At 35.5% G+C, this 16720-nt stretch overlaps 1 protein-coding gene across 1 annotated transcript in view; it reads right to left on the reverse strand.

Annotated features, from left to right (window-relative positions):
- Positions 1-2143: 2143 nt before the first annotated feature.
- Positions 2144-16720, reverse strand: part of LOC128685366 (protein LSM12 homolog B) — a 41235-nt gene continuing 26658 nt past the window's right edge. Inside the window, exon 5 of the mRNA XM_053771861.2 lies at positions 2144-16387. Within this exon, the coding sequence (XP_053627836.1) occupies positions 16292-16387 (96 nt within the window). The 3' untranslated portion in view covers positions 2144-16291. The remainder of the gene's footprint in view (positions 16388-16720) is intronic.

Here is a 16720-nt window from a genome sequence, read left to right on the forward strand (position 1 = left end):
TCTTGGTTATCTGTTGTATATGTGTTTGGAACTTGAGGCGACTGTCAAGGTGGATTCCTAGGAATTTTCCCTCTGAGTCTTGTGACGGGTGATCCGCTTAGCGTTATTATAGTGAAACATTTGCAACTTTGTTTCCAAACTGAATGAAGTAGGTTTAGTCAGTATTCAGTGTAAGTTTATTAGTCATCATCCAGGCAGATATTTTCTGTAATTCGGCATTGACTGTGTTGGCGAGTATGACTGCGTTTGGGCGAGAGAAGACGTATGTAGTGTCATCTGCAAATAATGTGGGTTTGAGAAGCTGTGATGCATTCAGTAGGTCGTTGATGTAGATGAGAAAGAGGAGTGGTCCAAGGACGCTTCCCTGTGGGACTCCGACTGTGATTGGTTGAGGGATGTGGGATGCCTTACTGTTATGTACAAGGCCAATAATGTCAAAGTACCAGACTTGGATCCACTTCGAGGACAGGGAGAAGCAAGCTTCTATACCACAAGACGGGCAGAAAGCAGCAGCTTCACTCTGGTTGTACCCTTCTCCAGAACATCTTCATCTGAGATCATTTATCCCCAGGATGACTCTAGTATGGAACACATTCGTACAGCATTATTATGTCAACGAGATAAAGTCAGTTGATCAAATGAAAATGCTGGCCTACAGATCGCTCCAACTTCATCCTGTTCCCTACTTGCATGTCTCATAACAATAAAAAAATGCTTTCAAATGAGCTGATGTAGGTAACAGCTCTTAGCCTGTCAATAAAGTTGGGAATCTTTAACCTGTCAACAGCTTGTTAATAAAGCTAGGGATCCTTAAAAAGAGAGAGAGATTATTAATATAATCAAAAAAGAAGTGCTAAACCACAAGGGCCATACAGCGCTGCCGAGAGAAATATATATAATCAAAACTAAGTGCTAAACCCACAAGGGTCATACAGCACACAGGAAGGAGAGGGGTGTATGATACTGTTGACTATACCTGGAGAGGTTCTTGGGGGTCAATGCCCCTGCAGCCCAGTCTGAGGCCAGGTCTTGTGGTGGATCAGGGTCTGATCAACCAGGCTGTTACTGCTGGCCACACACAAACCAATATATGAAGCACAGCCCAGCTGATAAGATACTGACTTTAGGTGCCTGTCCAGCGCCTTCTTGAAGACAGCCAGGGGTCTATTGGTAGTTGAACAGTCTTGGGCCCCTGACACTTACTGTGTTGTCTCTACAACTCCTGAATTATGATCCTTCTGAACTACTGGACTAGGTCCATTAATGCAGAAGACAACCTGACGCTCATAATACGAGTATTGTAGTGCTGCAGTACTATTCTAGCCAAAACTCAGAGAAAAGTTATGAAAACTAATACTTGATTAAGATATATCCCAAAATGAGCATTGCAGTAGACCTACTTGCTAGGCAGGTCCTACTCGCACCGATTACATTAGAGAATTGCAGTAGGCAGCCTACTGGCCCATGCTAGTAGGTCCTACTGAAATCCAACCTTTCTCAATCATTTGTTCAGCCTGGCTGAAAAACAATGACAACAGACAGGTTCTGTCTGTGGCCACTCTGGCAAGTACTGGACAAACACTGGAGTCAATGGGTTTGGTCTGATACTTCAGAAAACAACCAGACACCATTGCTGTGGACAAAATTAAGAATTACGGACTTTTGTCCATTTTGTCCAATAATTAGAGCATTTGGCCAATTATTTTTTATCCGAAATTGACGAAATCTGTTAATGAGAGGTTTTATGTTACAAACAAGATGCTATTAAAAAGTTCCTGTACTTGAATTTTCACGCACTTCCCGAATGTAATATGGCAGTGGCACAGATCATGCTACACTCCTTTGTGAAGCAACGTGGCAAATTTCTGTGCTGTCAGTCATGTCATTCCACTGAGGAGAGAGAACGTTTCTGTCATGTCACTGCATTGTTATGATTATTTGTGGAACAGGATGGAATCTTTTAAAGAAAGAACATGTGCATGCAAAATTCCGTTTCAGAGGTCTTCAGGTTTAATCCAAGAGAAGAAAGGATAAGTCCAGTTCCTTGGATCAAAGCCCATTCACTGGCTTCAAGACACCCCCCCCCCCTCTTTAGAGAAGAGACATAACTTATCAACCTAGAGGATAAAGAAATCTACTACGATTATATAGTTCTATGTCTTTATTGACAGTTTTTACAGTTCATAAATTACAAATCATCAACCATTTGTCACTAAATCTGCAATTTGTTCTCTGTTTTCGATTTTTACTTTTATCTTTTACCATTCTTTTATAAAAAATCTTATATTCAATAAGAAACAATTATAAATAATAATGACAACAGAGTGGGATGCATAGCTTTTCTTTTTTATTCCACTCATTATACACCTTAGTTTTGAACTACATATATTTATCATAAAAAATTATAACAATATAGCTCATCCCTCACCAAAGTGCACACAAAAATCAAAATTTGTATGAACACTTTGTGGGACAACAATGGTATTAAGAACCACTAGGCCTAGGGCTCCTAATTATACAGTAGAGCACATCAACCAAAAGGCATCTACTGTGTAATCTGTATACTAAGCCAGAGTTCTTATCTTATATTTTTATGCTCTGCACAATCAGTGTTAATGTGCTTACCACTTAACTCCCTTGCTCACCATACACAACATACATTCCACTATCCTTGAGATGTTGCACAGTGATAATTACATCACACTATCCTCATTTCTCTATTTAGATATGAAAAACCAATTGAAGGTATTCCCATAAGAGATTTGCATTTAGTGGATATAATATATACACAGTGGGAGAGTAACAATGAAACAGAGAGAAGATTCTGTACTTGTTCCTCAGCATCTCTTATTTATACTCAAGTATAGTACTGGAAACATTACTCCAAAATAAATTCGTTCACACTCACAAAATAAATTCTCATATTTTATCAACAATGTCATTTGAATCCTCAGACATCCCAAATTTTATATTGCACTGGGCACTTCAGAAAAAAAAAAGAAACACAAAGCAATAACAAGTATAGATTTTTCATTCAACATTTATTCCAAGTTCTTGTCTACGGGATCATAAGCACTTATGTTTATCATATTTTTTTATGCCAACATGATGATACTGTATTAGTTTAGCATCTTTTCATAGGTGTATTATAATTCATATAAAAAATTTATTTTTCTGAACTTCCTGTTAAAAATGTAGGTGTTGCTACTAGTAGTTGTAAAATTAATATAGCAACATCTGAATTATCTGGCAATAACATTTTGCAAATAATGAGTTTTCTAATATCTTTAACCCTTTCACTGCCATGACCCTCAATGAGAAATTTATTTCTTCACAGGCAAAGACACGATTGAAGTTTTTCAAACTTCAATGTGTCAGCATAATTAGGCAAGACTGTTACTTACAAAACATTGTTTGTAAAATGCACCACATACATTCTGCATAAACATTTTGAAATTTATATAAAAAATCAATGCAAGACAAAATATAACTGAAAAATATTTTATTACAATAAACTATAGTGTAGTTTACAAATACTCTACTACTAAATGATCTCTGAACAAACTTAACTTGAATAAATATTCCCTCTTGATTTTCTCATCTTGCACATATAAGACAAAAGAGGTTGAAGAATTCATTATGATTCAGTCTCAAAAAAAAAAAAAAAAAAAAAAAAAAAAAAGTAATGTTACTGCAGACTGAGTGCAATAATGTAAGAGGAAATTTTTCACATGGATGAATTTACAAAACTTATATTTCTACTAGATTGGTCACTTAGTATTTATTTTTATAAATAATGTTCATTTTGTGACAACACCAACAATTTTAAGTTATTTTATGAAAGTATTACCTATTGTCCTCCAAAAAGATAAATATTCATTATGTTAAAATATAATTTGAATATCACCAATAGAACAAAATAACAAGAAAAGCAAAAAGTATATGAACAAATTTTGAATTACAAGTCACTAAAAAAAAAAAAAGCAAGCTATATAGAAAAAGTACAGTGGAACCTTGACTTACGAACGTCCCTATGTACGAGTTTTTTGAGATACGAGCTGTTCCTCAGTCGACTTTTTGCTCTGAGTTACGAGCCAGCTGCCCCAGCTTCCCCCTCAACGCAAAACCTGCACACCTCGCTTGTTTGTCTATGATTTCATGCTTTAATTCCATGGAAATCGTCCTCTTTTTCTTCTCAGCACTGTCCTTTACACCTACTTTCTTAGGACCCATGCTTAGAAAAACAAAATATGGCCAAATGACTAAAAAATGTAAGCAAAGCATAAGAGAAACACTCCTACACCAAGGTTAACAGTGCACTGAGTTGGTGGAGTTCAGAAGCTCTCATTATATTATTATTATTATTATTACATATTTATTATTATTATTTATTATTACAGCTGTATTATTATTATTATAACAATGTTATAATAATAATAATGAGTGAGCTTCAGTTCCCTATATTAATAATAATAATAATAATAATAATAATAATAATACATATGAAATACGTAATAATAATTCAGAATGCTGCCACTAGTTGGCGCATTATTATTATAATCAAAAAGAAGCGCTAAGCCACAAGGGCTATACAGCGCTGCAGGGCAGGAAGGAAGCGAGGGCATCAGGTGGCAAAAGGGAGGTGGATGAGTAATAGGTTACGGATAACAGCGGAGCAGTGGATGGTGAAAGGGTAAAGGGCAGCAAGAGACTGAGCTAGAAAGGGCTGAGGGGAGTGCGTAAGGTATCATCATCAGAGTTTGTGGAGTAAATCAGTCGTTGTCAAGAAGTCAATGAGAGAGTCAGGATTAAAGGAGGGTCCATCAGCAAGAAGGGAAGGTAAAGAGAGAGTAGTAGAACGAAGACGGCGTTGGAGGTAAATTCTGTGTGCTCGTTGATAGAGAGGGCAGTCTAACAGAATGTGGCTAATCGATACTGGAACTTGACACTGCTCACAGAGAGGTACAGGGTGCCTCTCCATGAGATACCCGTGAGTAAGACGAGTGTGGCCAATGCGAAGACGGGAGAGAGTGGTCTCCCAACCACGGCACTGATGACAAGAAGACGGCCAGTAACCTATGCTCAGTTTAATAGAATGAAGTTTGTTACCAAGCAGAGTTGACCAACGTTGTTGCCAACGGGCGCAAAGGTGGGCAGCTATTGTAGCAAAATAGTCCAGAAATGGAACACCTCTATAGGAAATTGGTAGGTCATGTACTGTTGACCGCGCAGCAGTGTCTGCCTGTTCATTGCCCTGTACGTCGACATGACCAGGGACCCAACAAAAAATAATATCTTTATGCTTCGTAGAGATACGGCGTAGCCGCTGATGGCAAAGCATCCGTTAAGGAGTCCACATGTTACATCACCATGGGAGCAGTTCTCTCGTGCTTGCTAGCATTTTTTTTTAGTCATTTGGCCAAATTTCTTTTTTCTAATCATGGGTCCTAAGAAAATAAGTGCAAAAGACTGCTGAGAAGAAAAAGAGGATGATTTCCATGGAAACTATCAGTTAAGTTCAGCAATCAAACAAAACAAGTTGTATCAGTTAAGTTCGGTGATAAAGTGTAGCAAGTTAGTTAAGTGATTAAGCGATAGAAAAAGGAAGAAATGCGGATGCTGCTGCCACTTCTGCTGCCATCATCACTCGTCATATTATGGCCTATTTTATTTATTCTAGAGTATATATAATGTTTCTCTGTTAAATGTATTGTTCATTATGTCATATTAGGTGAAATGTGATAAATAAATAAGTCGTAGAGTTGATAGCGTTATATTGAAATGTTTTGTCCTGCCACTAGGACGGAATAATGGCATTTCAATTAATTTAACCCTTAAACGGTCCAAACATATATATACGTTCACTCGCGTAGCGCCCCAAATTTTTTGAAGAGAAAAAAAACAAAAAAATTAATAGGAAAAAAAGAGCATATGGTACCCAGGCGTCCCCAATTATTTTAATATGGCGCACAGTGAGTGCGCACACCCATTCTCTCATGTCTAGGCGACTCAGGCTTATCAATGCAATGTTGAATGAATGACAAAAAAAACGTATATACGTACACGTTTGGGGCGCTACGCGAAAGAACGTATATATACGTTTGGACCGTTTAGGGGTTAAATGAAGAAAATTTATTTGATATACGGGCAAATTGAGTTACAAGCTAGGTCACAGAATGGATTAAACTCGTAAGTCAAGGTTCCACTGTAGTTAAAAAAAAGTGGTAAACAAGTGCAAAAGAACAGCAAATGAAAGAATGGGTGAGGCAATGTCAACAATTTTTTTAAGAATAAAAGTGTTGGAGGGGGAAAACAAGATAAGGAAATCAACAGAACAGACTGATCTGTTAAAAATGACAAGGAGTGATGATGAATAATGTACAGTTTTTTAATGTAGGTCTTGAAATCAAAGCATAGAAATGGGTTTGAAGTGAGAATGAACCTAGCAAGTAAAGTAGTCAGAATACTGCAAGTGAATATGTACAATGAGGTAACAGAATGTTAGAAGTGAACATGAACAGTAAAGAAGAAACAGCATCGACAGAGAGAAAAGAAAGAGTGGATAGGATTACAAGCGAGATGCTAAACACAATTAGGAATAGTAATGGGATCAGTGCACATATTCCATGTGTGAATGGAAGTTAAGGTGCCTAAGGATAGGCAGATAACATGTTTGGTTCCTTTGTACAAAGGAAAAGAGAACAAGAATGCATGTAAGAATTACTGGGGGAGAAGTCTATAACATATACAGTATCAAGTAAAATGCATGGCAGAAATATAATTATATTAAACTATTTAAATGAGGGAAAAGGATATAGTTTTTATGTTTATGGAATTAGAAGATACATATTACAGGGTGGATAAGGGTTGCAGAGGAGTTTCAAAAGGTGTGTAAAAGAAGCATCCTTAAAAATGAATGCATAAAAAAGTGATGAGAAAACTAGTAAGTATTAAAAATGAAAAACTGATGATCAAAATGGAGGGAAAGTGTGTAGAGGAAATAAATGTACAGTATTCAGATACTCGGAAGAGACTGTAAGAACAGATCACCAATAGGTAAATCAAAGAACAGACACGTAAAAAAGAGACAAGATGGGGGTAAATCAAGGAACAGACAGGCAAAAAAAATTGCAAGTGCTGAATCTGTGGAAGAAAGTTTGCATATGAATACAGAAATAGGAAGCCAGCCAGGTCACCCCACCCACACATAATTTACTATGACATTTAAAGTGCCCCTTAAAATATTTGTAGTCTTAATGTAGGACGAGAAGTGAGTAAACGAGGTAAAACGAATAAACGAGAGCGAGCGAGAACAAATAAATGAGAGGAGAGACACTGAGTATATAAACAAGCGGACGAACGCATCTGGTTTTGGTTCATGCACGTTCATCTACACCTAACATTTCGTTTTTTTTTTTTTTTTAACAAGTCAGCCATCTCCCACCGAGGCAAGGTGACCCAAAACGAAAGAAAATCCCCAAAAAGAAAATACTTTCATCATTCAACACTTTCACCTCACTCACATATAATCGCTGTTTTTGCAGAGGTGCTCAGAATACAACAATTTAGAAGTATATGCGTATAAAGATACACAACATATCCCTCCAAGCTGCCAATATCCCAAACCCCTCCTTTAAAGTGCAGGCATTGTACTTCCCATTTCCAGGACTCAAGTCCGGCTATATAAAAATAACCGGTTTCCCTGAATCCCTTCACTAAATATTACCCTGCTCACACTCCAACAGCTCGTCAGGTCCCAAATACCATTCGTCTCCATTCACTCCTATCTAACACGCTCACTGGAAGTCCAAGCCCCTCGCCCACAAAACTTCCTTTACTCCCTCCCTCCAACCTTTTCGAGGACGACCCCTACCCCTCCTTCCTTCCCCTACAGATTTATATGCTCTCCAAGTCATTCTACTTTGATCCATTCTCTCTAAATGACCCAACCACCTCAACAACTGCTCTTCAGCCCTCTGACTAATACTTTTATTAACTCCACACCTTCTAATTTCCACACTCCGAATTTTCTGCATAATATTTATACCACACATTGCCCTTAGACAGGACATCTCCACTGCCTCCAGCCACCTCCTCGCTGCAGCATTTACAACCCAAGCTTCACACCCATATAAGTGTGTTGGTACTACTATACTTTCATACATTCCCTTCTTTGCCTTCATGGATAACACTTTTTGACTCCACAGATACCTCAACACGTCACTCACCTTTTCTCCTTCATCAATTTTATGGCTAACCTCATCCTTCATAAATCCATCTACTGACAAGTCATCTCCTAAATATCTGAAAATATAGTCCCTCTCTCCAATGTGATATCCAATTTTTATCTAAATAATCTGATACCCTCATCACCTTACTCTTATCTATATTCATCATTATTTATATGGCATCCTCAAGATTAATAAGACACTCTGTACCTAAATAAACTTACACAGTGTGTAAGTTCATTTAGGTACAGATACACAGAAGTACAATTATCAGAGATTGGATATCAGATTGGAGGGAGAGAGTATGGAGGAGGTGAATGTATTCAGATATTTGGGAGTGGACGTGTCAGCGGATGGGTCTATTAAAGATGAGGTGAATCATAGAATTGATGAGGGGAAAAGGGTGAGTGGTGCACTTAGGAGTCTCTGGAGACAAAGAACTTTGTCCTTGGAGGCAAAGAGGGAAATGTATGAGAGTATAGTTTTACCAACGCTCTTATATGGGTGTGAAGCATGGGTGATGAATGTTGCCGCGAGGAGAAGGCTGGAGGCAGTAGAGATGTCATGTCTGAGGGATATGTGTGGTGTGAATATAATGCAGAGAATTCGTAGATTGGAAGTTAGGAGGAGGTGCGGGATTACCAAAACTGTTGTCCAGAGGGCTGAGGAAGGGTTGTTGAGGTGGTTCGGACATGTAGAGAAAATGGAGTGAAACAGAATGACTTCAAGAGTGTATCAGTCTGTAGTGGAAGGAAGGCAGGGTAGGGGTCGTCCTAGGAAAGGTTGGAGGGAGGGGGTAAAGGAGGTTTTGTGTGCGAGGGCTTGGACTTCCAGCAGGCATGCGTGAGCGTGTTTGATAGGAGTGAATGGAGACAAATGGTTTTTAATACTTGACGTGCTGTTGGAGTGTGAGCAAAGTAACATTTATGAAGGGGTTCAGGGAAACCGGCAGGCCGGACTTGAGTCCTGGAGATGGGAAGTACAGTGCCTGCACTCTGAAGGAGGGGTGTTAATGTTGCAGTTTAAAAACTGTAGTGTAAAGCACCCTTCTGGCAAGAGAGTGATGGAGTGAATGATGGTGAAAGTTTTTCTTTTTCGGGCCCCCCTGCCCTGGTGGGAATCGGCCAGTGTGATGATAATAATAAAAATATATATAAAACTTAAAATAACTTTAAAACACTTAAAATTTTGTAAAGTTTCCAGACATAATGGCGAGATGTAGTGCTCAGGGAGCTCAAGGAGAATGTAAACAAACTGGATGGGGCACAGTGACCATATTAGAAAGTCAGGTGGGAGGAGCTGTATAGTGAGTTTTGGTCATAATCTGAAATGTCCGCATCAGCAGAATGCCATAAGGCGAAATGCTGTAAAGCGAGGCCCTACTGTATCTATGTGCACATGAAAGTACCACAGAATAAAGATTAAGGACTAAACACACATTTATTTTAGCAGATACGCCTAAACTGATTCAACAATGATCCCATTTAATTTACAACAATATTTTGAAGTGTAATTCTTCATAATGCATATTAAGAAACACTTTTTATGCACTTTTAGATAAATAAAAAATGCTAATTCTTTAATCCTGTCTTTAAAACAAATAAAATTAAGCTTTACCAAGATGTACTATTCTCTGTACTATAGTGTCTAAATAATGTTTCTAGCTAGAAATGCAGAACAGCTTCACTCTATTCAGTACTGACAAAAGAATTCAAAATTGGAACAAATTACTAAATTACAAAATGAATATTCATCTGGAAAATACTGTACACAGTGTCTAAGAAACACCAGTGTAGAGATAGGAATCAAGTGTTCTCCAGAAATGTATATGTGTAGCTTGTTTTACAAGATCAATTCTGATACAGTATTTCGTGCACAACAATTGTAAATCAATGCAAATGATGCACATTAAAAATTATCCATGCTCATATTCACCTACTAATGGTCAGAAGGACACTAGGCAAAGTCCTCTTTTAATCTATCCCTCTTAATACAACTATTATATATTACCTTCTGTATACTATATTCATATTATCACAACCTTTCCATACTACAAATCATTTGTTTCTATTCAAACTTTGTGGTTAAATTACATAATAAGTCCTTATCTAATATCACTCAAAAATTTCAAAAGCAGCTTATTTTAAATACCATCCAACAACTAATTTCTGTTGTTTCTATTACTGGAAAATGACCTTCCTACCTTATTTCTAGTGTACTCTTACAGCCCAGTCTTAGACTAAGTTCTCCTGGTAACTTATTGCTGCAAGTAGCCCACAGGCCCACATAACCATCACAAACCAGCTAATCAAGCACCTCCTGCAGGAACTTACTTTTCTGGCAGTTCCCTCCTGAACCTTTATTCTAGTTATTTTTTATATATTCATTCTATTACAATCTTCACTGTAATGCCTATATTTATTTATTAATTTTAATCATGGATAATGCTGAACCAGTGATCATATAGCACCTGAGGAATGGGAGGAAATCAGGTTCAAGCCAAGGAATAGGAAGAGAGGTCCAGTTCCTTGGATCAAGAACAGCTCACCCTTAAGGGGTGTAACTATTATAAAACAAATTAACTTTAGGATTTCACATGTGTTTTCTAAAACAACAAAGGAGCTGCATATGAACCATAGATATTACTAAACTAAATGCATTTCTGAGTGATCTAGATTAGCTAAGAAACAAACCACTTTGTTTGAAACTATTTCCATATATTATCAATTATTAAAAATTTTCAATATTAAATCTCTTAATAATGTTTTGTTTCCAATGCCGATAAAGATAATACCACTTCTTGCTCAAAAACTTGCATGCAACTCTTTAAAAGCTCAAATTAGAAAAAGTTACTAAATTTTTTTTATACATCATTAGTGTTAGGTTGTGTTGTCTGTTTAAATGTAATTACTATACCCAGTAGCTTTACTAAGAAAGATTGCCAGTGGCTTTACTAAGAAAGATTGCCAGTGGCTTTACTAAGAAAGACTGCTGGTAGCTTTACTAAGAAAGACTGCCATAGATCCTTGGTCCTATTCTGAATCTTCAAAATAATAACAATTTAGTTACTGTTACCAACAAAAATTACAACCACTGTAACAGACAACACTACTGTACACAATAACTGCCTATCACTAAACTAAATAGCATAAATGCAAATTATGAATGGTAACTATTTACTGGTAAATGTTAATAGCTATGAGAGCAAATAATGTGTTAAAAGAAATACAGCCTCTTCTCACTTAACAATGGAGTTCTGTTCTTAAGACCATTTCGTTAAACGAATTCGCCGTTAAGTGAGGAGCATACTATAATGGTAGTGGATTTGTGTCAACCATCTTTGATGTTGTTTTAATGTCACCTCTGCACCATTTATAAGATTTCTGGTATATATTTAAATGTTTATACAGTAGTGTACTGTACACTGAAATAAACAGAATAGAGGAAATCAGCTTTAATATACATTATTTAGGTATAAATACTGGTCAGAGAGCCCGTCACAAGTCCAAGGCATCGGTAAACGAGTATGTCACTAAGTGAGGAGAGGCTGTACATGGTGGAATGCTAACAAAAGTGAAGACAACACTGTTTATAAGTTTTACTGCTCAAAGGAATGTGTATGTACATTACGATTTTGTGAGTCAAGTTATGTACATAGATGTGTGCATGCATATGTTATTACCAACTGAATATCATCAAGAAATTGACTAAGAACTTGGTCATGTCAAAAAATACAATACTTTAAAATAATTAACAGCTTACCCATAAAATTATGAATAAGCTCTTGCAATACACAAAACATAAATGACTTCAACATTCTGTGCATCTACATAATCATCTTGACAAGCGCAAATAATCTGGTTAAATAGTCAAATTATCTAAACTTCTTAAGTTACTATATACTAATGCCCATTGAATCTACTGACATTAGGTGCCATTAGTAACTGTTCTGTTAAATTTCTATTTCTCTGATAAATGATGACAATCTTTCAATAATTAAGTGAAATACAATAAATTATATAAACATGAATTTGTCAATTCCACACAGAAATGTATGTCAACATTACTACTAGCTAAGTTAAGGTAGTATTATCTAAAAAAAGGTTAAAATAACTTTAGTAATTATAAAAAGGGGAAACTTAGAAATGGATATCAAATTTTCTTTATGGAAAATAATAAGTGTTATAGTTCATTGAACTACACTGATATTAAACACTGAATAGCTTGAAAATGAATCAAGCCCAAAAACTGTCTTCAGTTCAAGAACAACATGGCAATTTGTGTGTGTACATTACAAATGTATAGACAAGACTTCCTTCTGACAACAAATATTTTGAAAATAATCTAAATAAAATGTGAAACCTTAACTCCATTAAGCCAAACTTTTGCTCTCATTTTTCTAATGAAAAGAAAAGTGAATGCAAATTAACAGTGAGCATAGTTTAATAAACCTAATACTGTAATCAGCTTCCATTTATTGAAATGCAAGTACAAGCAGCAATAACTATAATGTAATACCAATTCATGTAATTTCTAATTATAAATCAGGCTTCTAACTTAAAGCTTCTTAATTTGTTATAAAATTAATTTAATTGCCTTGGAACATTACAAACAATCCAAGTCAACCCACATGCAAAATAAAATATTGCATATCAGAAGACCGAATATTTTTTCCTATTGAGAATTACGTAGAGAAAAATAATCCTAAGTGATTAAAAAAATATATAAATATACATTAACTCCAATGAAATACATGACGCCTATAAAACAACTGAAATGTTGACGTATATATTTTTCTAGTGAGCAATATTTCAGTGTACAGAAAGTTGAACAAAAGATTTAGTATCACCATATATTTTTAACTCTGCTTCTCAGAATTTCATTTTCCTTATTTTCTGGGCTAATGCATCAATACTCCAAACTGGAAAACATGGTACAGCCGATAAATACAGTATACAAATTTCCAATGTAGATTTTACTAAACCTTATACTGCACTTTCCATAGCCTTTATTTGTTCATTGTGTTTACGTCATTGTCAAGGATTCTTAACCTTTTGAGGGACCGTCCTGTACTTCTATGGCTCTGAAGCCAGGGTCCAAGCCGTAGTACTACGTCATGAGCTCAGCTCGCTCTGATAAGCTGTAAGCAGTAAATTTAGGCCTAGATACAAGAGAATGCATCTATGTTTGAAGTGTGCACCATATAAAACAAATCCTGCAATGCACAGTGCATGTTTTTGGATTAAAACAGCAACCATGTGACCATGTTTTTGGATTAGAACACTGACTTTGCAGTGCATTTTCGAGTGGGTTTTACTGTTGTATTCGCAGTTTCTAGGTCTCATTTGATAGAATGGAAGATGTATTATAGAAAGAGATGATTTTAGACTGGTTTTAGTACTGAAAATAGCTTGAAATTGAGCTCAAATTAGTGGAAATGTTCGATTTTTGCCGATGTTCAAGAATAAATAAATCACATCACACATCTAATACACATCAGCTGGTGGATCTAATGTGTGTTCATGAATGCACTGATATTATTTATATAATTATTACAATACTGCATAACAGTAAATCTTCTATTTTTTGGAGTGAATAAAAATTATTAATGTGAATAAAAAATCAAAATGGAATTCATCTGTAAAGCCTGGAACTAATAAACAGAGAAAATGTTATTTTAGTGCCAGGAATGCCTGCATTGTTCATTCTGGACCCTATTTTCAAATTGGAATATTTTGAACTTTGAGTAAAAGTGGCCAAATTACCAATTTCCAATCACTGTACTGGGTAGCTGAAACAGTTGACTGGACAATTTCTTGTGCTCAACAGATAAAATGAAACACATACTAGTGAAATAGCTAAGAATTTGGTCTAACGGAACAATGTAACTGGCTGAAAATAGGACTCAAAGTGGGCAAAATTGTCGATGTGTAAACATCGTTGACACAGCAAAATTCACAAGAACATAATTTCGTCAATTTTTCATCAATTGTCATGCTTTTTGCTTTATTACCTTCAGTAAAAGATTCTCTACCATTTCATAAGAAAACAACAACAAATATTATATTTTTGAAAATTCTTGGATCCTGTGGGGAATTTTCAGATTGGGGGTCTAGACCCTCAAGAGCAACAAGCATGAGTTATTAAAAGTTTTAGATATGTTAGTCATAGTCCACTATAATAAACCTTGCCTTATCATTACAACACATGTATCTACAAGTTTGTCAAATGGAGACAGAGGAAAAGTATTAATTTATAAAACTTATGTTAATTTCCAGTCTCAGTATACTTTGCCTGTGTACAACTGAGTGAAGATTAAAACAATATACTGTACCTTTAATCTACTAAATATTCAAAATCAAAATTCTATAACAAATTATGTAGAATGAAAATAAGTTAAAAAGGGATTTACGGAACTAACAAAAAATAAATATATACAGTATATAAAAAAATACAATTTTACCATGAACAGACTTTAACTACCAAGAGAAGCTAATATTAGCAGGCCAGGCCTTGGTAAAGAGAGAGAGCTGAGCATACTGCAGCACATACCACCAAATAACAGAAAATACCTTTATGTGGTGAATTTTTTTTAAAATACATTCCCCAAACTACATCCACCAAGCTGTACTCTTCAACAGAAAAAAAAGCAGAAGCATGCCTTTAGCAAACAAAACAAAGTATATCAAAGTTACTGAATTGAGAGGGTTACAAAACCTATTTCAAAAATAGAAAATGGGGTATATGAGCTTGGTAAAATATACATATGTTGTATATTATGAGCACAGCTGAAAAGTTATGATATTTATATATTTAGTAATGTTAAAAATTCACTGCTTAGATTCCTGAAATCATTGAATACACAAAGAATGACTAATAACGTGCTAATGCTTGTTGATGAGGTTTACAAATACCTGTATAGGTATTTTTATATTAAAAGGTTTCATGAAAAATTAAATGGGTGGGAATATCAGCAAGAAAGTAATGAAACATTAACTAGAAAAAATTACTGTATTACTACAGCAATACTGTAAATGTAGCGATGAAGAAAGTCTGTCAGAAAATGTGCCATACAAAAATATTTCAAGGTTAAAAGATATTTTAATTCATCTAAAAAGGATTAATGTCAAAAAAAAATTATTAAAGCAATCTGTGTAAGCCCATTTGTAAGAATATGTAACACAACCATAACTTTAAACTGATGTAAGTAGACAATAGAATACTTGTGCAAGATCATTTTTTAGTAATAATCATTAAGGAGCTGCTTGGAAATATTCATACAATGTTTTTCACCAAATCATATGAATGTACCAAGTATTCATAACATTGTATTCTCTTAATAACTGACAACATCGGTGGATTTACATTTGGGTATGATAGCTCACTATTTAAACAATACATAGATAAGTATAATTTCTTTCAGAACCAAAAAAAAAAAAAAAATTCCAGAAACCAACACTTGCTTTATGCCAGTCATCCACTTGGTTAGAAGTTCACATGTCACACACACAATACTTAAGACCAATTATATGTTCACATAAGAGATTCCTCTCCCATTAATTTATGGAGCTCAGCATACTATAAATACAATATTCATAACTAATTTTCACTAAGCTCTGTCATATAATACTACAACATGTAGCATTCATTACTAAGAACCTAAATATTGTTATCTGTAGTGCCAATTTCAGATTTACTGTATTCCATAATCATTATTTATGTGTTTTATTCTTAAGTTTTAAAAGTCCACATGAGTAACAATGTGGGACATTCTAAGACCGAAAAGTATCCTGTAGTCACCCGTAGACAAAGAACAAGGACAGTCGGTGAAAAACCATAGCCCAGTACAAAAAATAATAAACTACACTCTTTCAACTTTCATACTTGATCTGTCATGATCATCAGTCACACAAAAATTTGCTGACTCACAAACAAATGACTTTGATGAGTGGCCTGCACTTACATATTGGCAATTACTAAAATAATGGAGCACATTCGTTTGGGAGAACCTTCATCTCCCAACTTGATGTTGTACATGCCTGAGGTGTCTAGTCACTGGTGTCTCACTGGGAAACCGGTTGGACCTCTGCTACTACTGGTGTTGCACTTGTTCCATTGTTCAAGGAAAGTGTTTGTTGGTCCTTATGGAATTTATCCACCTGTAAATAAACAATGAATGATAGCTGGAAATGATGACATGACATTTGAATCACAGTTGAAGCAAACCTTTGTGTTTGATAGTTGTGGCAGTTTGCATAGATTATGAGTAAGCATATTAGTTTTACAGCAAAATGTTCACCACTTGCAAACAAGAAAAGGTATCAGGCAGGGATGTGGCAAAGTACTGATATTGGTATTAGCTAATGGTCGTGGTATCAGTAGCATTATCAATGGGTATCAGTATCAGCCTAAAACTGAAAATCAATTTTAGTATCAAGTACAGTTGACCCTCAGTTCTAGTCTTGAATTTATTCGAGAGTGTGACGAAAACC

Source organism: Cherax quadricarinatus, chromosome 8 (assembly GCF_038502225.1).
Source record: "Cherax quadricarinatus isolate ZL_2023a chromosome 8, ASM3850222v1, whole genome shotgun sequence".
NCBI classification, from domain to species: Eukaryota; Metazoa; Arthropoda; class Malacostraca; order Decapoda; family Parastacidae; genus Cherax; species Cherax quadricarinatus.